This window comes from Macaca mulatta, chromosome 7 (genome assembly GCF_049350105.2).
Source record: "Macaca mulatta isolate MMU2019108-1 chromosome 7, T2T-MMU8v2.0, whole genome shotgun sequence".
NCBI classification, from domain to species: Eukaryota; Metazoa; Chordata; class Mammalia; order Primates; family Cercopithecidae; genus Macaca; species Macaca mulatta.
In genome coordinates, this window is record NC_133412.1 from 108,716,170 (window position 1) to 108,740,543 (window position 24,374).

General features: G+C 38.4%; 1 protein-coding gene across 17 annotated transcripts in view; it reads right to left on the minus strand.

Annotated features, from left to right (window-relative positions):
- Positions 1–24,374, minus strand: part of RALGAPA1 (Ral GTPase activating protein catalytic subunit alpha 1) — a 275,889-nt gene that overhangs the window by 60,992 nt on the left and 190,523 nt on the right. For all 17 annotated transcript variants that reach the window (XM_077940906.1, XM_001088633.5, XM_015143575.3 and 14 more), the window contains one exon: positions 11,718–11,841. In XM_077940906.1, the coding sequence (XP_077797032.1) occupies positions 11,718–11,841 (124 nt within the window). The remainder of the gene's footprint in view (positions 1–11,717; positions 11,842–24,374) is intronic.

Sequence of the window (24,374 nt, forward strand, 5' to 3'; positions counted from 1 at the left end):
TTTCAAGTACTTTTTCAGACCAGGCTCTTTCTCCTCTCCTTCTTGACTCAGATAACAGAATGCTAGATTTTTTTTTTTTTTTTTTTTTTTTGTTAATGTCCCTCAGGTCCCTGATGCTCTGTTCATTATTTTTAGGTTTCTTTTCTTTTCCTTTTTTTTTTTTCTTTTTCTTTTCTTTTCTTGATACAGGGTCTGCTCTGTCACCCAGGCTGGAGAGCAGTGACATGATCTTTACTCACTGTAACCTCTACCTCCTGGACTCAAGCAATCCTCCCATCATCCTCCCAAGTAGCTGGGATCACAGGTGCCCACCACCACACCTGGCTAATTTTTGTATTTTTTTGTAGAGAGGGGATCTCACTACGTCACCCAGGCTGGTCTCAAAACTCCTGGCTCAAGCAGTCTCCAGCTTCAACCTCGCAAACTGCTAGGGTTACAGGTGTAAGCCACCATGCCCAGCCTAAGTTTATTTTCTCTGCTGTCCAGGCTGTTTCTACTGTTTTATCTTCCAGTTTACTGATTCTTCTGTACCCCTATTCCCACTCCACTTGGTTGTTGGGTGCAACTACAGAGTCTTTTATTTCAGTTATTATATTTTTCACTCTAAAACTTTCATTTGATTGTTCTTTACATTTTCTATTTCTTAGGTGAGACTCTTTTTCATTTGTTTCAATTGTGTTACCAATTACTTACTGAAGCATTTCTATCAAGGTTGCTTTAAATATTTGTAATCTTGGTGTGGGCATCTGTTGTTTTTTTAAAATTCAGTTTGAGATTTTCCTGGTTCTGGATATGATGCGTAATTTTTTATTGAAATGTACACATTTTCATGAGACTCTGGATCTTATTTAAAATTCCTGTTTTAGCTGGTTGTTTGAAGACTCTGCTGTATCAGGGAAAAGAGCAGAGAATCAGGTGAAAGTGCTGACTTGTTTCTGCCAGGTGGAGGTGGAATTATATGTTCTCTACTCAATCTCTGTTGACACCTGGGAAGCAGGGACGATCCTCATTACTGATATGTGGAGGCAGGAGTTCTAGCTTCCTATGTGATGTTCACTGACACAGCGGTAAGGGTGACCTCACTACTGCTGGGTGATGGTAAAAGTCCCAATTCTCCATAAGGCCTCCTCTGCAATGACTCCAGTGGAGAGCAGGTGCCTCAATAATATTGGTGGCGATGGAATTCTACGTTTCCCATGTAGTCTCCACTGACACTTAGGTGTGAACGGGAGACTCATTATCAACTGGTAGACATGAAAGTCTTGGATTTCTACTTGGCCTTCTCCGGCACTATTTGATAGTATTCCAGTGTGGTGTCGGGGGCATCTCATAACAGCCTCATGAAGATGCAAGTCTAGGCTCCTTACCTGACCTTTGCTGTCAGGGTGGGGATGGGGTCAAGGAATTTTCTGTGGTGTTTGGCTGGAGTAGTGCAGTTATTATCTAAATGTTTTTCTGCCTTTTTAGGTTGCTCCTTTCCTGGTCCTTTAGCTAGAAAGAGCAGGCTTTGGTTGGTGCTTTTTGTCTGCACCCACTGGTGTTTCTAGGTTGCTGGCTTCTTCAACTCCAAGTCTGGGATATATGAGGCAAAAAAGAAAATCCAGAAAATGCACCACTATGTCATTCTTCAGTCCTAAAGTCCCTAGTTATTCTGTCTTCTCTCCATCTTTCAGAGTCTTCTTATGCTTGTTTTACATGTAATGTCTTATGCTTATTGTACTCAGTAGGAAGAATATAGAAAGCATATCTATTTGACTTTCCCAGAAGTGGAAATCTCCTCTGTACAATTTAATGGATTTCAGGATATTCACAGTTAAGTGCAATCATCACTACAGTCAATTATAGAACATTTTCATCACTTCCCAAAGAAACTCCGTATCTTTTGTCACCCCCTCCTCTCTCATGCCCCTAACCAGCCCTAAGCAACCATTAACCTACCTTCTGTCTCTACAGATATACCTATTGTGGACATTACATATAAAGGAACCATTAATATGTGATCTTGATGATTGGTTTCTTTGATTTAGCACAATGTTTTCAAGGTACATTCATGCTGTAGCACATAATCACTTTGTTTCGTTTTATGACTGAATAATATTCCCTTTTATTGGATACACCACAGTTTAGCCATTCATCCACTGATGGACATCTGGATTGTTTCTACCATTTTGCTAGAGTAAATAATGCTGCCATGAACATTCATGGCTAGGCTTTTGCATGGACATATGCTTTCATTTCCCTTGGGTATATACTTTGGGGGTAGAACTGTTTGGTCATATGGCAACTCTACATTTAACTGTTTGATGAACTGCCAGAATGTTTTCCACAGTGGTTACACATTTTACATACCTACTAGCAGTGTATGAGGGTTCAGATTGCTCCTAATCCTAGCCAACAGTTGTTATTACCTGACTTTCTGATTGTAGTTATCTTTTTAAAAAAAATTTATTTATTACTATTATTATACTTTAAGTTCTAGGGTACATGTGCATAACGTGCAGGTTTGTTACATATGTATACTTGTGCCATGTTGCTGTGCTGCACCCATCAACTCGTCAGCACCCATCAACTCGTCATTTACATCAGGTATAACTCCCAATGCAATCCCTCCCCCCTCCCCCCTCCCCATGATAGGCCCCGGTGTGTGATGTTCCCCTTCCCGAGTCCAAGTGATCTCATTGTTCAGTTCCCACCTATGAGTGAGAACATGCGGTGTTTGGTTTTCTGTTCTTGCCATAGTTTGCTGAGAATGATGGTTTCCAGCTGCATCCATGTCCCTACAAAGGACACAAACTCATCCTTTTTTATGGCTGCATAGTATTCCATGGTGTATATGTGCCACATTTTCTTAATCCAGTCTGCCACTGATGGACATTTGGGTTGATTCCAAGTCTTTGCTATTGTGAATAGTGCCTCAATAAACATATGTGTGCATGTGTCTTTATAGTAGCATGATTTATAATCCTTTGGGTATATACCCAGTAATGGGATGGCTGGGTCATATGGTACATCTAGTTCTAGATCCTTGAGGAATCGCCATACTGTTTTCCATAATGGTTGAACTAGTTTACAATCCCACCAACAGTGTAAAAGTGTTCCTATTTCTTCACATCCTCTCCAGCACCTGTTGTTTCCTGACTTTTTAATGATCGCCATTCTAACTGGTGTGAGATGGTATCTCATTGTGGTTTTGATTTGCATTTCTCTGATGGCCAGTGATGATGAGCATTTTTTCATGTGTCTGTTGGCTGTATGAATGTCTTCTTTTGAGAAATGTCTGTTCATATCCTTTGCCCACTTTTTGATGGGGTTGTTTTTTTCTTGTAAATTTGTTTGAGTTCTTTGTAGGTTCTGGATATTAGCCCTTTGTCAGATGAGTAGATTGCAAAAATTTTCTCCCATTCTGTAGGTTGCCTGTTCACTCTGATGGTAGTTTCTTTTGCTGTGCAGAAGCTCTTTAGTTTAATGAGATCCCATTTGTCAATTTTGGCTTTTGCTGCTGTTGCTTTTGGTGTTTTAGACATGAAGTCTTTGCCCATGCCTATGTCCTGAATGGTACTACCTAGGTTTTCCTCTAGGGTTTTTATGGTATTAGGTCTAACATTTAAGTCTCTAATCCATCTTGAATTAATTTTCGTATAAGGAGTAAGGAAAGCATCCAGTTTCAGCTTTCTACTTATGGCTAGCCAATTTTCCCAGCACCATTTATTAAATAGGGAATCCTTTCCCCATTTCTTGTTTCTCTCAGGTTTGTCAAAGATCAGATGGCTATAGATGTGTGATATTATTTCTGAGGACTCTGTTCTGTTCCATTGGTCTATATCTCTGTTTTGGTACCAGTACCATGCTGTTTTGGTTACTGTAGCCTTGTAGTATAGTTTGAAGTCAGGTAGCGTGATGCCTCCAGCTTTGTTCTTTTGACTTAGGATTGTCTTAGAGATGCGGGCTCTTTTTTGGTTCCATATGAACTTTAAAGCAGTTTTTTCCAATTCTGTGAAGAAACTCATTGGTAGCTTGATGGGGATGGCATTGAATCTATAAATAACCTTGGGCAGTATGGCCATTTTCACGATATTGATTCTTCCTATCCATGAGCATGGTATGTTCTTCCATTTGTTTGTGTCCTCTTTTATTTCACTGAGCAGTGGTTTGTAGTTCTCCTTGAAGAGGTCCTTTACATCCCTTGTAAGTAGGATTCCTAGGTATTTTATTCTCTTTGAAGCTATTGTGAATGGAAGTTCATTCATGATTTGGCTCTCTGTTTGTCTGTTACTGGTGTATACGAATGCTTGTGATTTTTGCACATTAATTTTGTATCCTGAGACTTTGCTGAAGTTGCTTATCAGCTTAAGGAGATTTTGGGCTGAGACAATGGGGTTTTCCAAATATACAATCATGCCATCTGCAAAGAGGGACAATTTGACTTCTTCTTTCCTAACTGAATACCCTTTCTTTCTTTCTCTTGCCTGATTGCCCTAGCCAGAACTTCCAACACTATGTAGATAGGAGTGGTGAGAGAGGGCATCCCTGTCTTGTGCCAGTTTTCAAATGGAATTTTTCCAGTTTTTGCCCATTCAGTATGATTATTGGCTGTGGGTTTGTCATAAATAGCTCTTATTATTTTGAGATACGTTCCATCAATACCGAATTTATTGAGCATTTTTAGCATGAATGGCTGTTGAATTTTGTCAAAAGCCTTTTCTGCATCTATTGAGATAATCATGTGGTTCTTGTCTTTGGTTCTGTTTATATGCTGGATTATGTTTATTGATTTGCGAATGTTGAACCAGCCTTGCATCCCAGGGATGAAGCCCACTTGATCATGGTGGATAAGCTTTTTGATGTGCTGCTGAATCCGGTTTGCCAGTATTTTCTTGAGGATTTTTGCATCGATGTTCATCAGGGATATTGGTCTAAAATTCTCTTTTTTTATTGTGTCTCTGCCAGGCTTTGGTATCAGGATGATGCTGGCCTCATAAAATGAGTTACGGAGGATTCCCTCTTTTTCTATTGATTGGAATAGTTTCAGAAGGAATGGTATCAGCTCCTCCTTGTACCTCTGGTAGAATTCAGCTGTGAATCCATCTGGTCCTGGACTTTTTTTCGTTGGTAGGCTATTAATTATTGCCTCAATTTCAGAGCCTGCTATTGGTCTATTCAGGGATTCAACTTCTTCCTGGTTTAGTCTTGGGAGAGTGTAAGTGTCCAGGAAATTATCCATTTCTTCTAGATTTTCTAGTTTATTTGCGTAGAGGTGTTTATAGTATTCTCTGATGGTAGTTTGTATTTCTGTGGGGTTGGTGGTGATATCCCCTTTATCATTTTTTATTGCGTCTATTTGATTCTTCTCTCTTTTCTTCTTTATTAGTCTTGCTAGCGGTCTGTCAATTTTGTTGATCTTTTCAAAAAACCAACTCCTGGATTCACTGATTTTTTGGAGGGTTTTTTGTGTCTCTATCTCCTTCAGTTCTGCTCTGATCTTAGTTATTTCTTGCCTTCTGCTAGCTTTTGAATGTGTTTGCTCTTGCTTCTCTAGTTCTTTTAATTGTGATGTTAGAGTATCAATTTTAGATCATTCCTGCTTTCTCTTGTGGGCATTTAGTGCTATAAATTTCCCTCTACACACTGCTTTAAATGTGTCCCAGAGATTCTGGTATGTTGTATCTTTGTTCTCATTGGTTTCAAAGAATGTCTTTATTTCTGCCTTCATTTCGTTATGTACCCAGTAGTCATTCAGGAGCAGGTTGTTCAGTTTCCATGTAGTTGAGCGGTTTTGATTGAGTTTCTTAGTCCTGAGTTCTAGTTTGATTGCACTGTGGTCTGAGAGACAGTTTGTTATAATTTCTGTTCTTGTACATTTGCTGAGGAGTGCTTGCTTTACTTCCAATTATGCGGTCAATTTTGGAATAAGTGCAATGTGGTGCTGAGAAGAATGTATATTCTGTTGATTTGGGGTGGAGAGTTCTATAGATGTCTATTAGGTCTGCTTGCTGCAGAGATGAGTTCAATTCCTGGATATCCTTGTTAACTTTCTGTCTCGTTGATCTGTCTAATGTTGACAGTGGAGTGTTGAAGTCTCCCATTATTATTGTATGGGAGTCTAAGTCTCTTTGTAAGTCTCTAAGGACTTGCTTTATGAATCTGGGTGCTCCTGTATTGGGTGCATATATATTTAGGATAGTTAGCTCTTCCTGTTGAATTGATCCTTTTACCATTATGTAATGGCCTTGTCTCTTTTGATCTTTGATGGTTTAAAGTCTGTTTTATCAGAGACTAGTATTGCAACCCCTGCTTTTTTTTGTTCTCCATTTGCTTGGTAAATCTTCCTCCATCCCTTTATTTTGAGCCTATGTATGTCTCTGTGTGTGAGATGGGTCTCCTGAATACAGCAGACTGATGGGTCTTGACTCTTTATCCAGTTTGCCAGTCTGTGTCTTTTAATTGGAGCATTTAGTCCATTTACATTTAAGGTTAATATTGTTATGTGTGAACTTGATCCTGCCATTATGATATTAACTGGTTATTTTGCTCGTTAGTTGATGCAGTTTCTTCCTAGCCTCGATGGTCTTTACATTTTGGCATGTTTTTGCAATGGCTGGTACCGGTTGTTCCTTTCCATGTTTAGTGCTTCCTTCAGGGTCTCTTGTAAGGCAGGCCTAGTGGTAACAAAATCTCTAAGCATTTGCTTATCTGTAAAGGATTTTATTTCTCCTTCACTTATGAAACTTAGTTTGGCTGGATATGAAATTCTGGGTTTAAAATTCTTTTCTTTAAGAATGTTGAATATTGGCCCCCACTCTCTTCTGGCTTGTAGAGTTTCTGCCGAGAGATCTGCTGTTAGTCTGATGGGCTTCCCTTTGTGGGTAACCCGACCTTTCTCTCTGACTGCCCTTAAGATTTTTTTCTTCATTTCAACTTTGGTGAATCTGGCAATTATGTGTCTTGGAGTTGCTCTTCTCGAGGAGTATCTTTGTGACGTTCTCTGTATTTCCTGGATTTGAATGTTGGCCTGCCCTACTAGTTTGGGGAAGTTCTCCTGGATGATATCCTGAAGAGTGTTTTCCAACTTGGTTCCATTTTCCCCCTCACTTTCAGGCACCCCAATCAGATGTAGATTTGGTCTTTTTACATAATCCCATACTTCTTGCAGGCTTTGTTCATTTCTTTTTCTTATTTTTTCTTTTGGCTTCTCCTCTCGCTTCATTTCGTTCATTTGATCCTCAATTGCTGATATTCTTTCTTCCAGTTGATCGAGTTGGTTACTGAAGCTTGTGCATTTGTCACGTATTTCTCGTGTCATGGTTTTCATCTCTTTCATTTCATTTATGACCTTCTCTGCATTATTTACTCTAGCCATCAATTCTTCCACTTTTTTTTCAAGATTTTTAGTTTCTTTGCACTGGGTATGTAATTCCTCCTTTAGCTCTGAGAAGTTTGATGGACTGAAGCCTTCTTCTCTCATCTCGTCAAAGTCATTCTCCGTCCAGCTTTGATCCGTTGCTGGCGATGAGCTGTGCTTCTTTGCCGGGGGAGATGCGCTCTTATTTTTTGAATTTCCAGCTTTTCTGCCCTGCTTTTTCCCCATCTTTGTGGTTTTATCTGCCTCTGGTCTTTGATGATGATGGTGACGTACTGATGGGGTTTTGGTGTAGGTGTCCTTCCTGTTTGATAGTTTTCCTTCTAACAGTCAGGACCCTCAGCTGTAGGTCTGTTGGAGATTGCTTGAGGTCCACTCCAGACCCTGTTTGCCTGGGTGTCAGCAGCAGAGGCTGCAGAAGATAGACTATTGCTGAACAGCGAGTGTACCTGTCTGATTCTTGCTTTGGAGGCTTCCTCTCAGGGGTGTACTCCACCCTGTGAGGTGTGGGGTGTCAGACTGCCCCTTGTGGGGGATGTCTCCCAGTTAGGCTACTCAGGGGTCAGGGACCCACTTGAGCAGGCAGTCTGTCCCTTCTCAGATCTCAACCTCCGTGTTGGGAGATCCACTGCTCTCTTCAAAGCTGTCAGACAGTCGTTTGCGTCTGCAGAGGTTTCTGCTGCTTTTGTTGTTGTTTAGCTGTGCCCTGTCCCCAGAGGTGGAGTCTACAGAGACAGGCAGGTTTCCTTGAGCTGCTGTGAGCTCCACCCAGTTCGAGCTTCCCAGCGGCTTTGTTTACCTACTTAAGCCTCAGCAATGGTGGGCACTCCTCCCCCAGCCTCGCTGCTGCCTTGCGGTTAGATCGCAGACTGCTGTGCTAGCAATGAGGGTGGCTCTGTGGGCGTGGGACCCTCCCGGCCAGGTGTGGGATATAATCTCCTGGTGTACCTGTTTGTTTAAGGCGCAGTATTGGGGTGGGAGTTACCCGATTTTCCAGGTGTTGTGTGTCTCAGTTCCCCTGGCTAGGAAAAGGGATTCCCTTTCCCCTTGCGCTTCCCAGGTGAGGCGATGCCTCACCCTGCTTCAGCTCTCGCTGGTCGGGCTGCAGCAGCTGACCAGCACCGATTGTCCGGCACTCCCTAGTGAGATGAACCCAGTACCTCAGTTGAAAATGCAGAAATCACCGGTCTTCTGTGTAGCTCGCGCCGGAGTTGGAGACTGGAGCTGTTCCTATTCGGCCATCTTGCTCCGCCACATACCGATTGTAGTTATCTTAATGGGTGTGAAGTGATACCTACTATGGTTTTGATTTGCATTTCCCCGATAGCAAAGGATGTTGAGCATCTTTTCATGTGTTTATTGGTCATTTATATATCTTTTGTGGAGAAATGTCTATTTAGGTCCTTTGACCATTTTTTAGTTCAGTATCTTCTAATCATTGATTTGTATAACTTGTTTGTATACTCTAGATACTAGTCTCTTATCAGACTTCACCTTGAAGCACAAAAATTTTAATTTTAATAAAGTACAATTATCTGGTTCTGTCTTTGTTGCTCATGCTTTGTGTCTTATCTAAAAATCCTTTGCAAAATCCAAGATCACGAGGATTTACTCCTATATTTTCTTCTAAAGTTTTAAAATTCTAGGTCTTACATTTAGGTCCGTGATCCATTTGGAGTTAATTTTTGTACATGGTATGGGGTAAGAGTCTGGCTTCATTCTTTGCATATGGCTCATAGTCTCAGCGCCATTTGTTGAAAAGACTATTCTTTCTCCATTGGATGGTTGTGGCACCCTTGTCAAAAATGGCTGACCACAAATATGGGGTTTATTTCTGGACTCTCAATTCTATTCCATTGATCTATATGTCTATCCCTGTACCAGCAGTACTACACTATCTTCTTTTTTTTTTTTCCTAAGTTCTGGCCCAGGATCTATCCACACTACCTTGATTAGCATTGCTCTGTATTAAGTTTTGAAATCAAAAAGTGTAAATATTCCTAACTTGTTCTTTTTCATGTCTCCCTTACTTTTACTAATACTTTTATGGTATTTTACATTTTAACAGAAAATCTACTTAGGGTTTTTTTGTACTTTTCAAAGCATTTTCACATATATAAGCTCAATTGAACTTCACATCACCTCTGTTGGGTAAAAAAGTATATTACCTTTGACAAATAAGTAAAGAGGCATACAGAGCTTAAATAACTCACTTAAGGTAAAACAGCAGGTTAATATGATCCATAAATCCCATTACTGGGTATTTATTCAAAGAAAAGGAAATCAGTATATCAAAGCGATACCTGCACTGCCATATTTATTGCAGCTTTACTCACAACAGCCAAGATATGGAAACAACCTAAATATCCATCAACAGATGACTGAATAAAGAAAATGTGGTATGTATCACAATGCAATACTATTCAGTCATAAAAAGGAATGGAATCCCATCATTTGCAGAAGCATGGATGGAATTGGAGGTCATTATGTTAAGACAAATAAACCAGACACAGAAAGACAAACATTACATGTTCTCACTCAGATGTGGGAGCTAAAAAAGTTGATCTCATGGAGGTAACAAATAGAATGACAGTTACCAGAGGCTGGTGAAGGTGGTGGTTGTGGTGTGGAGATGAAGATAGGCTGGCTAACGAAGACAAAACATATAGTGAGATAGAAGGAATAAGCCCTACAGTTCAACAGCACATTAGCATGACTATAGTTAACAACAAAATGTTGTTTATTTCAAAATAGTTAGAAGAGGAGATCTGAAATGTTTCCAACACAAATGATAAATGTTTGAAGTGATGGGTATCCTAAATATCCTGAACTGATCACTACACATTGTATGCACTTATCAAAATTATATGTTCCACATAAATATGTACAATTATTATGTAGCAATAAAAATTTTTAAAAGAAATGAAGTCAGTAAAAACATACTGATTTAAATACTACCAACAACCACCTTGACCTAACTGACATACCTAGTTCATTACACTCAATAACTACAGAATATACACTTTTTTTTCAAGGGAATAGGGTACCTATACTGAGATACATTATATTTCAAAATACTGAAATCTTACAGAGTATATTCTGTAATCACAATGGGATAGAATTAGGTACCAATAACGACATCTAGAAAAAACTCACATATTTTGAAATAAAACTACACATTTATAAATAAGCTATGTATCCCAAGGAAAAAAATCATAAAAAAATAGGTTAGATTAGCCATAAAAATATATACAAAACACTAAAGGCTTACATATCAGACACTGTGAACGGCACTGGGAATTTTAAAAAAAAGAAAAATCACTGAGATAAAAGTGCCTGCCCTCTACAAGCTTATAGTCTAATGCAGTGCTCTTTAACAATTTTGCTCATATACTCTCTACAGCAATTTTGGGAAACTATTAAATTGAAAACTATAATAAAAATTTTCATAAAAAATTTAAATGGTTGCCAAGGATACAATTTCCAGTATACTATATAATAAATATATGTGCTTTAAATATATTTTCATCAAAATCTTGGAGCTACAGATTTGGCTGATTCAATACATGCAAAGTGTCTGGTATTAAATTGATCACAAGCCAATCAGCCACATCAGATTTACTTTCTGTTCTAGAACATGTCTGATACTTCATTTTTCAATTCAAATAAACATATTCATCCAAATCCTTATGACAAATACCTACCTTCTGAGTTATAATTCTAAGATAGACAGATTTGGTACAGGAATCTTGACATGGGTTGGTTTCTTGAATGACATAAAGTATAACACCTTTCAAAATTTCTTGTTTTGCTGGCAGGGACTTTCTCCTAAAAGTATATCCACTAGAACTGTCTATTTTGTTGGTGCTAAAACCCTCTGGGACACTGTACGATTTGGGGTGGGTGAGTAGTATGCCTTTCTTTTACAAAGTAAATGAGAGACAAGAGACTGCAGAAGGGTTTTCTGGCATTAGTTTTGGTAAACTTGAGGATCTGGAAGCTAATTTCCTCAAAACTATGTATACCCACATATTCCTGGAAAGCCTTTGTGTAGCCATAAGGTCCTAGTTTGAAGACCACCAGTCCAGTGGTCACAGCTGTAAGGAAAATCCAGATCTTATAAACCTATGAGTTTAGTACTCTTTCACAATATACTGTCTCATAAAATAGTCAACACCTTTCCTTTCAAAGTCCCAACTGCTGCTGTATGTGCAGACAAAATGGAAGGCAGAAACAATAACAAATTAGTTGTTAAGCTGTTGTATCTCCTAAAATAATACTTCTATAATAAGCTAGGAAAAAAAAAGAAAAAAACTTATGCTTCCAAATATAAATATTTCGTATAATTTAAAAATAATACCTCCCAACCAAGACCAGCTACAAAATCTTCATATGCTTGACTTCCTCCTGTATTGGTGAGAATGGAGTGTTTGTCTTCTTGTCCTTCAGCAACATAAAATACTGCAATCTTGTGTGTCTCTCGGCTATAAAACAAAAGATTACACCACTCGTTTAATCACCATTTTATCTACTCATTCATCCAACAATTAAGTTCTATGTACAAAGTATGTAGCAATAAAAAGATTAAAAAGGATTAGATCTTATAGTCTACAGAAGGAGATATAAATGCAACGTAAGTAAAAAATTACTATAAAATTGCCATTGGAATCAAAGACAGGCATGATCATTTTTGACTGCAGAAACAGAAACTTAAAGAAGATAAAATTGAGTTAGATGAAGGTAAGAAAGATTCGACAAATGAAGAGAAAGAGCATCAGGAAGGACACATAGGTGTGAATACATAAAGCATCTCAAGAATTGTCTGTTTTGCAATGTAGCCGAATCCCATGGTTGAAGGGACTACATTTTAGAACTAGGTAGGAGTACAGAGATGAGTGAGAAAGGATCCAATCCTTCAAAGTACTTACAATGTAGAAGAAACACCCACAGTTAAGTGTTGTTTAACAACAGGGATACATTCTGAGAAATGTGTCTTTAGGCAATTCTGTTATTGTATGAACATTATAGATGTACTCACATAAACCTAGATGGTACAGACTACTACACAATCTTGGCTATCAGGTATAGCCTATTGTTGCTAAGCTACAAATCTGTACAACATGTTACTGTAGGAATACTGTAGGCAATTGTAACATATTGTTAAGTATTTGTGTATATAAATATACATAAACAAAAAGGGTGCAGCAAAAACAAGGTATTCTAATCTTATGAGACTACTGTCGTATATGTGGTCCAACGTTGATGAAAGCATAGTTATGCAGTTTGTTTACAAATATAAAACTGTATGGAGTAACAGCCAAGTTCTTAGACATTTTATTTTTAGTTCTCTCTAAAATTAAAAGTGTTCATAAAAGCACATTTCTTGTTTGAAATTTAGCTTTACAATTTGGCTTTCCAAACTAACTAAGTCATGCTACATTTACTTTAGGTTGATTTAACAAAGCTTGGGTTAAAAAACTTTAAGACCATTAGTAAAGTTTTCACTACTATATCATGTAGGAATTAAAAAAAAAAAAAAACAAACCCTGCAACAACAACAACAACAAGTAAATAAGAATTAAAGTTCTTTAAAAAATGGAGTCTGACAACCGAATTTTCCCACACATCTGGAGCAAGTTACCAAATCATGATAGTAGGTTCAATATCAGCAAGAAAGATGTTTCAGCTGCTTTCAATAATGGAATATTTTACTTTAGATGATGAGCACATAGGCAAACTTTCAGTGTATCAGATGTGTCATCAGGATATGCTAGTGTAAGCAGTAAAATATGATGTGGGGATGGGGAGACTTCCAAATCTGCAGAATAAGGATCTACACAGCCTCTCTCCCAAGCAAAACACAGCTTATCTGTTGAAAAAATTTAAAACATTATTTAAAGTCCCTGTATACTGTCCTAAAGTCATAGAGCAAACAGGGAAACATTCATTCAAGAAAACTCAGTAAATCTCAGTAACAACACAGAGCTTTTGATATATGAATTACAACTTGTTTCCTTGCCCCACTCCCTCAGCTCAATGTTGCAGAAGTTTTGCCCTGGGCATCCTACTCAGGCCTAGAAGACAGAGGTTCCCTCTCTCTCCAGCTTCCAATCTGGAGCTATGGCTTCCCCATGGAAGAGACAGGTTACTAGAGGCATTTCTCATCCTTCTCCAGCCCCATGTTACAGAAGATCTATTTTAGATAGGTGTGGCTGAAAGAACCAGGTCTCCTCTCCTTCCCTCCCTCTCTTAGGGCAGAAGCTCCAGGAGCAAAACGTTGAGGGTCTCAATCTTCTCCATTCTAGCTTGCTCACAGGGTAGAGATTCTGCCAGGAGAGCGAGCTAAGACCAGGGACTGCCAACTCCTTCCAGGTGCTGACTTGTAGAGTGACCCTGTCACTCCAGGAAAAGCTGATCCGTGACCCCAGGTCAGGTGTAGTGAGAGATAGGTTTTGCCCAGGGTGAAAAGTAGGTTATAAGGACAAAGAACTCTGTAGCAGTTCTGCCGGAAAGGGCTGACATTATTTGCAACAGAGCTTGGAGGAAAGCAATTAAGAGAAGCTGGCAGCCCTATGACAAGCAAAACAGCCAGAACTTTAACAGAATCAGGAAATGAGACAGCCAAGAAGGACCCTTTGGGGAATCACAGTCAATTTTGGAGGTCAAAAACCCTGTGCACATGCACTAGGCTTCACCCAATAAGGAACAATTAGAGTAAGATGCAGGATGGACAGACATGAAAGCATTCCCCAAGTCACACAAAGACTTATTAAAACAAGGTAAATCCTCACTGGCACTGAATAACCTGAACTCAGGGTCGACCCCTGGGAAGCTAAGACTTAAAAATAACATCCAGTCATTCCTTGCAGTCTGGAAGACTGTGTGCATACCCAAAGCTGTACCCTCTTTGGAGTAATCAGGAGTGAACCTTCAAGCTATTAGTCTCCTGGTGAATGTGGGACAAAAAAACAAACACACTCTCAACTGTGATAGCAGTCTCCAAGCCACACACATCCCACAGTAAATGATAAAAATCAAATGGTAAGGGGGAAAAAAAAAATCAAACTGGTAAGGAGGACTAAGCACAAATTTTGACCAATACGTATGTGATAATCCAGGGAAGACCCCTCATTAGCCAGGCTAAAAGAAAAACAATTTTAAAAAAATCTGAGCAGGGAGATCAGAGGCTAATTACTGTGGGGAGACCAAGTTGCTAGAAAATAAACAAATGAACAAGCAAACAACAACCAACAATATATTTTTGGATTCAAAGACACAAAGTTGAAGTCAAAGGAATGGAAACAAGTACCATAAAATAGAAACCAAAAGAGCTACAGTGGCTATACTAAAATAAGACTTTAAAACGGCCGGGCGTGGTGGCTCAAGCCTGTAATCCCAGCACTTTGGGAGGCCGAGACGGGTGGATCACGAGGTCAGGAAATCGAGACCATCCTGGCTAACACGGTGAAACCCCATCTCTACTAAAAAATACACACACAAAAAAAACTAGCCGGGCGAGGTGGCAGGCGCCTGTAGTCCCAGCTACTCGGGAGGCTGAGGCAGGAGAATGGCGTGAACCCGGGAGGCGGAGCTTGCAGTGAGCCGAGATCCGGCCACTGCACTCCAGCCTGGGTGACAGAGCGAGACTCTGTCTCAAAAAAAAAAAAAAAAAAAAAAAAAAAAAAAGACTTTAAAACAAAAAATGTTAGAGATACAGATATTTCAAATGATACAAGGTCAATCTAACAGGAAAAGATGAAAATTACAAACATATATGCATCCAAAAACAGAGCCCCAAAATACATGATGCAAAACAAAGACAGAACTGAAGGCAGAAACAGACATTTCCTCAATAATAGTTGAAGATTTTAATATCCCACTTTCAATAATGGACAGAACAACTAGAAAATATCAACAAGGAAACAGAAGACTTGAAAAATAATATGACAACCAAACCTACCTGACATCTACAGAATACTCTATCTTACAGTAGCAAAAACACATTCTTCTCAAGCATATGTGAAACAACTTCCAGGATAGACCATAAAACAAGCCTTGATAAATTTAAACGATTTGAAATCACACAAGGTATATTTTTTATCCACAATGGAATGAAAGTAGAAATCAATGAAAGAAAATTTGGGTAATTCACAAATGTGTGAAAATGTAACAATATACTCCTAAATTACCAGTGGGTCAAAGAATAAATCTCAAGGGAAATGAGAAAATACTTAGAGATGAATGAAAATAAAAAATGAAAATAAAAAGAGAGAATGAATGAAAATGTGGCCTATAAGTAAAGCAGTGCTCATTGGGAAATTTACAGATCTAAATGCCTCTATTAAAAAAGATTTCATTCACTTCCTTTGAGAATGAAAGAAAAAAAAGTTTTAAAAAAGATTTCATACCAATAACCAAACCCTCCACCTTACAAAACTGGCACAGTGATTCATACCTGTAATCCTAGTACTTGCGGAGGCCAAGGTAGAAAAACTGCTTGAGCCCAGGAGTTCGAGACCACCCTAGGCAATACAGTGAGACCCCATCTCTACAAAAAGAAAAAAACCAACTGGGTGTGATGGTGCACACCAGTGGTCCCAGCTACGTGGGGAGGCTAAGATGGGAGGATCACTTGAGCCTGGGAGTTCCAGGCTGCAGTAAGCCATGACTGTGCCATTGCACTCCAGCCTGGGTGACACAGTGAAACCCTGTCTCCAAAAAAAAAAAAAGCAACTAAATTCAAAGGAAGCAGAAGAAAGAAAAGAAAATAATAAAGACTACAGTGGAAATAAATAAAACAGAAGAGAAAAACAATAGAGAAAAAAAATCAGTGAACCCAAAAGTTGGCTCTTTAAGATGATCAACAAAATTAGCCATCTTCAGCTAGACTGAGCAATAAAAAAAGACTCAAAATGACTATCAGGAAAGAAAGGACACCACTAAATATTTTACAGGAATAAAAAATATTATAAGGAAATGCTATAAGCCTTTGTATGTCAACAAATTAAATTAGATAAAATGAACAAATTCCAAGAAAGACACAATTTCTTTTTTTTTTTTTGAGATGGAGTCTCGCTCTGTCACCCAGGCTGGAGTGCAGTGGTGCGATCTCTGCTCACTGCAAGCTCCGCTTCCCGGGTTCATGCCATTCTCCTGCCTCAGCCTCCCGAGTAGCTGGGACTACAGGCGCCTGCCACCACACAAGGCTAATTTGTTGTATTTTTAGTAGAGATGGGGTTTCACCATGTTAGCCAGGATGGTTATGATCTCCTGACCTCGTGATCCGCTGCCTCGGCCTCCCAAAGTGCTGGGATTACAGATTCGGCATCCGGCCGAAATACACAATTTCTAAAACCAACCTTAAAAAGAAACAGAATACCCGAATAGACCTATAACAAATGAAGACTTTGAATTAATAATTTGATTAGAAAGGAAGAAGTAAAAATATCTGACTTGCACATGAGGTGATTTTTTATATAGAAAATCCTAAGGAATCTGCTAAAAAGGCTATTAGAGCTAATAAACAAGTTCAGCAAGGCTGCAAGATATAAGATCAAATATACAAAAACTGAAGTTCTATACACTAGCAATAAACAATCCAAAAACAAAAAACAAAATTTTAAAAATCCTTTTATAATAGCACCAAAAAGAGTAATACTTGAGTATAAATTTACTGTGAAGAGCAAAACTTATATTTTGAAAATTATAAAACACTGTTGAAAGAAATTAAAGATCTACATTTAAAAACACTCATGTTCATGGGCCTAAAGACTTAATATTGTTAAGATGATAGCATCCCCCAAACTGATCTACAGATTTAATGTAATCCCTATCAAAATCCCAGCTGCCTTTGATAATAGAAATTGGCAAGTTTGGCTGAGTGTGGTCGCTCATGCCTGTAATCCCAACACTTTGTGAGGCTGAGGCAGGAGGACTGCTTGAGGCCAGGAGTTTAAGACCATCCTGGGGCCAGGCATGGTGGCTCACACCTGTAATCCCAGCACTTAGGGAGGCCAAGGCAGGTGGATCATGAGGTCAAGAGATCGAGAGGGCGAGACCATCCTGGCCAACATGGTAAAACCTCATCTCTACTAAAAATACAAAAATTAGCTGGGTGTGGTTGTGTGTGCCTGTAGTCCCAGCTACTCGGGAGGCTGAGGCAGGAGAATCTCTTGAACCCGGGAGGTGGAGGATGCAGTGAGCCCCGAGATCGTGCCACTGCACTCCAGCCTGGCAACAGAGTGAGACTCCAACTCAAAAAAGAAAAAAAAGAAAAAGAAAAAGAAAAAAGAAAAACACCCAGCCCAGGCAACACAGTGAGACCCCAGCTCTACAAAAAAAAAAAAAAAAAAATTGGCCGGGCATGGTGGCATATGCCTGTAGTCCTAGCTACTGGGGAGAATGAGGTGAGGTGGGAGGATCACTTGAGCCCAGGAATTCCAGGCTGCAGTGAGCTCTGATCATGCCACTGCACTCCAGGCTGGGCAAAAGAGTGAGACTCTATCCCCACTAAAAATAAAAAGAGAAAAAAGGAAAAAAAAAACCTCTGAAATTGACAAGCTCATCCTAAAATTCACAGGAAAATGTAATAGCCCCAAAATGGCCAAAACAATCTTGAAAAAGAATGGAATTGGAGAACTCATACTTCTTGATTTCAAAACTTGCTATAAAAGTCATCAAAGCACTCATAGTACTGACACAAGATGAGACAAAAATCAGTGGAACAGAATCATGTGATCAGAAATAAACTCATATTTATAGTTAATAGCTTTTTGATAATGGTATCAAGACATTTCAATAAATAGTGTTTTCAACAAATGATACCGGGACAACTAGATAACTACATGAAAAAGAATGAAGTTGGGGCCAGGCACAATGGCTCACACCTGTAATCCCAGCACTTTGGGAGGCTGTTAGGAAGATTGCTGGAGAACAGGGGCTCAAGATCAGCCTAGGCAACAAAATGAGACCTCATCTCTACAAAAATTTAAAAATTGGCCAGGCATGGTGGCATGCACCTGCAGTCCCAGCTACCTGGGAGGCTGACGCAGGAAGATCACTTGAGCCCAGGAGGTTGAGGCTGCAGTGAGCTGTGACTGCGCCACTGTACTCCAGCCTGGGTGACAGAATGAGACTCTCTTAAAAAAAAAAAAAAAAAAATGAAGTCAGATTCTTACACCATATAAAAAATTGAATCAAATGACTCATAAATAAAAAATGTAAGGGCTAAAACTATAAAACTCATTAAAAAAAAAAAAAACCCAAAGGATCTTATATTAGGCAAGGTCTTCTTTTTTTTTGAGACGGAGTCTTGCTCTGTCGCCCAGGCTGGAGTGTAGTGGTGCAATCTCGGCTCACTGCAAGCTCTGCCTCCCAGGTTCACGCCATTCTCCTGCCTCAGCCTCCTAAGTGGCTGGGACTACAGGCACCCACCACCACGCCTAGCTATTTTTTTGTATTTTTAGTAGAGACGGGGTTTCACCATGTTAGCCAGGATGGTCTCGATCTCCTGACCTCGTGATCCGCCCGCCTTGGCCTCCTAAAGTGCTGGGATTATAGGCATGAGCCACCACGCCCGGCCTAGGTAAAGTCTTAAATACAACACAAAAAGCACAAGTGACAAAAGAAAAATAGGCAAACTGAACTTTATCAAAATTAAATTTTTGTGCTATGAATGATACCATCATGAAAGTGAAATGACAATTTACAGAATGAGAAAAAAACTGCAAATCATATATCTGATAAAGAACTTGTATCTAGAACACACATACAAAGGACTTTAAAGTCAGTAGTAAAAGCCCAATTCTATTTTATTTTTTATTTTATTCACTTTTTTTTTTTTTTTGAGATGGAGTCTCCCTCTGTCATCTAGGCTGGAGTGCAATGGCACAATGTCAGCTCACTGCAGCCTCTGCCTCTTGGGTTCAAGTGATTCTTGTGTCTCAGCCTCCTGCGTAACAGGGATTACAGGTGTGCACCACCATACTTGGCTAATTTTTGCATTTTTAGTAGAGTCGGGGTTTCACTATGTTGGCCAGGCTGGTCTTGAACTCCTGACCTCATGTTATCCACCCGCGTTGGCCTTCCAAAGTGCTGGGATTACAGGTGTGAGCCTCCATGCCCGGTCACATAACCCAATTTTAAAAATAGGCAAAGACGTTTGTATTATTTTCCTAGGGTTTCTGTAACAAATTATGCAAACTAGGTTGCTCTCAACAAAAAATATTTATTCTCTCACAGTGCTGCATGCTAAAAGTCAGAAATCAAGGCACAGGGCCATGCTCCTTCTAAAGGTTGTAGGGGAGCATCCTTCCTTGCCTCTTCTAATATTCCAGTTGTTGCTGACAATTCTTCAGTATTACTTGGCTTGTGGCTCTATGACTACAATTTCTGCCTCCATCTTTACAAAGGCATCTTTCCTCTGCATGCAGAAGTGTTTCTTCACATGGCTTTCTTATAAGGACACAAGTAATCAGATTTAGGGCCAAATCTAGTACAGTGTGACCTCATCATAACTGAAAACTCTACTTCCAAATTGAACTCTTGAGTTTCAGGGTGGACATGAGATTCTGAGAGAATACTATTCAACCCAGTATACATTTAAATAGACATTTTTTCAAACAACATATACATAGCCAATTATCATAGCAATGAAAAATACTCATGATAAGTCATTAGGGAAATGCAAATCAAAATCATGAGATATTTTAGGCTGATCAAAGCTGTACAGGAAAAAACAACACTAAAAAAGTCCCACAAACTCACAAGATACCACTTCATATCCACTAAGATGAGTATAATAAAAAAGAATGACAATAACAAGTATAGGCTAGGGCATGGAGAGTATGTAACACTCATATATCACTGGTGGGAATGTAAAATGGTACAGCTGGTGTGTAAAACAGTTTGCAGTTCCTCCAATGGTGAAACAGAGAGTTATCATATCATCCAGCAAATCTACTCCTAGGTATATATTCAAAACATGTCCACACAAAAAACTGAACATGAATGTTCACAGCAGCATTATTCATATTAGCCCAAAAGTGAAACCAACTGAAAAGTCCATCAACTGATGAATGGATAAACAGATATTTATCAATATAATGAAATGGTTTCTGGTAATAAAAAGAAATAAAGTAGAAACATGCTGCATCATGAATGAACTTTGAAATCATCATGCTAAGCAAGAAAAGCTGCCACAAAAACCCATATATTATTTGATTCCATTTATATGAAGTGTCCAGAATAGGCAAATTTATAGAGACAGAAAGTAGATATGTGTTATCTAGGGATAGGAGGAAAGAAAGGCTGGTGGGTAATGGATACCAGGTTTCTTTTCAGAGGAAGTAAAATAACCTAAAAATTAGATTGGGGTGATAGTTGTACAACCCTGTGAATAAACTAAAAATATGTACATTTTAAATGAATTAATTGTATTGTAAATTATGTCTCAAACTATTAAAATTTTAATTTGAAAGCATCATCTATTATGTGTAAATTCTAATTGTGAAAGAAAAAAACTTCTCAGTGTTTTTGCTTTTTCAGGAAAAGGGCTATCAATTAGAGCTTATAAACAATAATTTATAAAATTGGGAAGAGCTGGATAGAAATCTTCATCTAATACTATACAAATTTAAAAGTTGAGAGAAGTATATGTGCCATATAGGAAAAAAACAGAAAATGAATCTTTAAAATGCAATAAAAGAGAAGCAGAGTTCAGCTGCCCTTTATGTCAATTAATCTTTCACTATTCCTTCTTATTTTTCTACTTATTAACTATGGCTGCTAAAATGTTTGTTGCATTGTCATTAGATTAATATGCACCACAATAGTGAATAATGAGGCAAATGTATTAGAAAAAATAATTAAAATTAGTGAACTTGCAACTACAAATGTTCTATAAGAATATGTATAGTACTGGCAAAATATTATTAGCTCACTCCTGGAAACTCAAAGTGACATCTGTCAAGTTTTAAGCATTTCTAAATCCCTGTATATACTTTGCAATAAAATAATAATATGTATCATTTTGTGATTTGAAATTTAAAACTCTGGTGGTTCAACCACAAGGAATAGGAAACAATTAGTCTAGGCAAAGAAAATAATCTGTAAATGGTTTAGTGAGGTAAGTCTGCTAACAAAGTAATCTTTCATTTTCTTCCTCCCTAGTCCTCCCTAGACAAGTAATCAGGTTTGTTTGCGGGTTTCCTGGTTTAAGAAAGCTCAAAAGCTGTCTTACTGTCATATAATTAGAATGAATTTTTACTTGAGCTCATTGTATTAAAAAAATATGTAGTTTTCTTTAAAATTATTTTTAAAAAGCAAACAAATAAATGCCACGCATTCATTTAATTTAGTGTATAAAAAAATTCATGCTGCCTCAAGGCAATGTCTCCCCTTCAAGGTATGTATGAGAATGGAGGTTTGTATAAGAATTGAGGTATGTATTCATACCACAATTCATCCAAGGTACGTATGAGAACGGAGGCAGTTTAGCAGGAGCCAAGAAATAAAAAAGGTAATTTAAAGAAACTGAAAGCCAAGATGGCTGGTATGGATTGAGCTCTAGACTGAAGGGTCTGGTCAGGCATTATTAGGGAGTCACTAAAGAGTGTTCTTATGAACATCAAATTTTTATGTTAGAAAGATTATGTCAGTGGTCCAGATTGTCTAGATGGGGAAGAGTCAGGAGATGAGATCCCACAGAGTACTTAGACAGTTGTTAAAACTGTTTTGGAAAGAAGGGATAAGGACATGAATCAATGAGTTGGGAGCCGTAAAGGTAAGAAGAGACATAATTGAGAGATAAGAAGAAGAATGGACATCATGATTATGAAAACCTAAAGGCAAGGGAAAGGAAATGGTCAAATTTGGGTAACTCTCAAAGGGTACTTCTAAACATAAATATGACAATCAGGAGGAAGATCTCATTTTGAAAAGAAATGTGACCTAGAATGATAGTAGAGAGGCAGGTAAAAGAAAAATGAGGGAGATACCTATGTTTTGAAGGTAAGAAACAGAAAATGAACCAGTGAAGACCTGAAATAATCAGAGAATTAGGAGTTGAACTGAGTAATTTTAGTGTCATAGAAGTTGGGGGAGAGGACTTTAAAATGATCGAGAGAATTTTAAAGACAGAATAGATAACAGTATTAGATATTTAGGGGATTTAATATACAATAGATTTTCAGAGCAGTGAAACTATCCTGTGTGATACTCTAATGGTAGATACATGTCAGTACACATTTATCAAAACCAATACAAAGAATGAACCCTAATGTAAACTTTGGACTTCAGACGCTAATGTAAGATGTAAATAATAGGGGAAACTGTACCGGGGGAATGGAGAATATATGAAAACTCTGTACTTTCCTATCAGTTCTTTTGTAAATCTAAACACCACACACACCTATGAAGTTAAATTTAAGTTTAATTAGGTAAATGAATGAGGCTGGTGAGGACTAAAAGAACTTTAGACTTGATGGTCAGGATACTAACCTTCAGAAAGACAGTTTCAATATAGCAGTAGAGGTAGGAGCTATATTGTTCTGAGGTAAGCAAGACAGAAAAAGCGATATGATTCCTGTTCCCAAGGACTTGACCATCTAGTACCAAGATAAACTGTTATGGAGAACAATCAGAATTGAGAACCCACAGACTACTTAGAGAGTTCTTATAATCGTCTTGGAAAGAATAAGAATAGCTAAACAATAATGATAATAATAACTATGCAATATGATAAATGCTATGACAGGGACATGTTGCAGGGTTCTGTGAAAGCATATGGTAGGAGATTCAAACATAGTCTGGGAAGGAAGGTGAAGCATAGGAGTAGATTAATGTAAAGCTTTCCATGTAAAGTGATGTTTAAGCTGAGACTTCAAGAATGGACAACAGGGGGACTGGGAGTGGTGGCTCACACCTATAATCCCAGCACTTTGGGAGGCTGAGGTGGGCGGATCACCTAAGGCCAGGAGTTACAGACCAGTCTGGCCAACATGGTGAAACCCCGTCTCTACTAAAAATACAAAACTTAGGTCGGGCACAGTGGCTCATGCCTGTAACCCCAGCACTTTGGGAGGCCAAGGCAGACAGATCACTTGAGGTCAGGAGTTCGAGACCAGCCTGGCCAATATGGTGAAACCCCATCTCTACTAAAAATACAAAAATTAGCCAGGCATGGTGGCGCATGCCTGTAATCCCAGCTACTCGGGAGGCTGAGGCAAGAGAATTACCTGAACCCTGAAGGCAGAGGCTGCAGTGACATGATATGTCATTGCGCTCCAGCCTCAGTGACAATAGCAAAACTCTGTCCTGTGGGGCGGGGGGCGGAGAGGGGTGTGGAATTTACAGCCTAAGATTATTTCATTGTTAAAGAATAAAACAAAGATACATAGAAGTCAATTCCAGATATAAGAAAAGGAAATAAACTTTATAAAAAAGAAAAAAACAAAACAGAAAATAATGAGTTAGAAACAGAACATAACAGAATGTAACAAATTAGGATCTGTTTCTTTGAAAAGACTAAGCAGATTGTCTGCATCAACAAAATTTAAAAAAAACACAAAAAACAAAAATGAAAAAGGAAATCTAATAAAAATTATAACACCATGTATGAATCTCTACTAGTATCTATTTAGAAGTCTCAATGAAATGGATTTTTAGAAAATAGAAAACAAACAAAAAAAGTAAAATTTCCCCAAGAACTAAAAGAAAACCTGAGAAGAGTAATAAGATGAAACAAACTGAAAGAAAAATTAGAAATTTTATGATTTCTTCCAAAATTTTAAGCAACAGGTAATATTCATGTTATGAAGCTGGGTATAACCTCAATTCTAAAACCATAACAGGAATAGGACAAAAAATAACTACATAATCTGCTAATAGTAGACTATACCTGAACTCAAAATGAAATTCTGGCAAATCTACCACAATGGGAAGCCAAAAGATCAGGCAGGGTTTACCTCAAAAATGCAAATATCATTTGATATTAGCAGTCTAGTGATATTAAAATGCA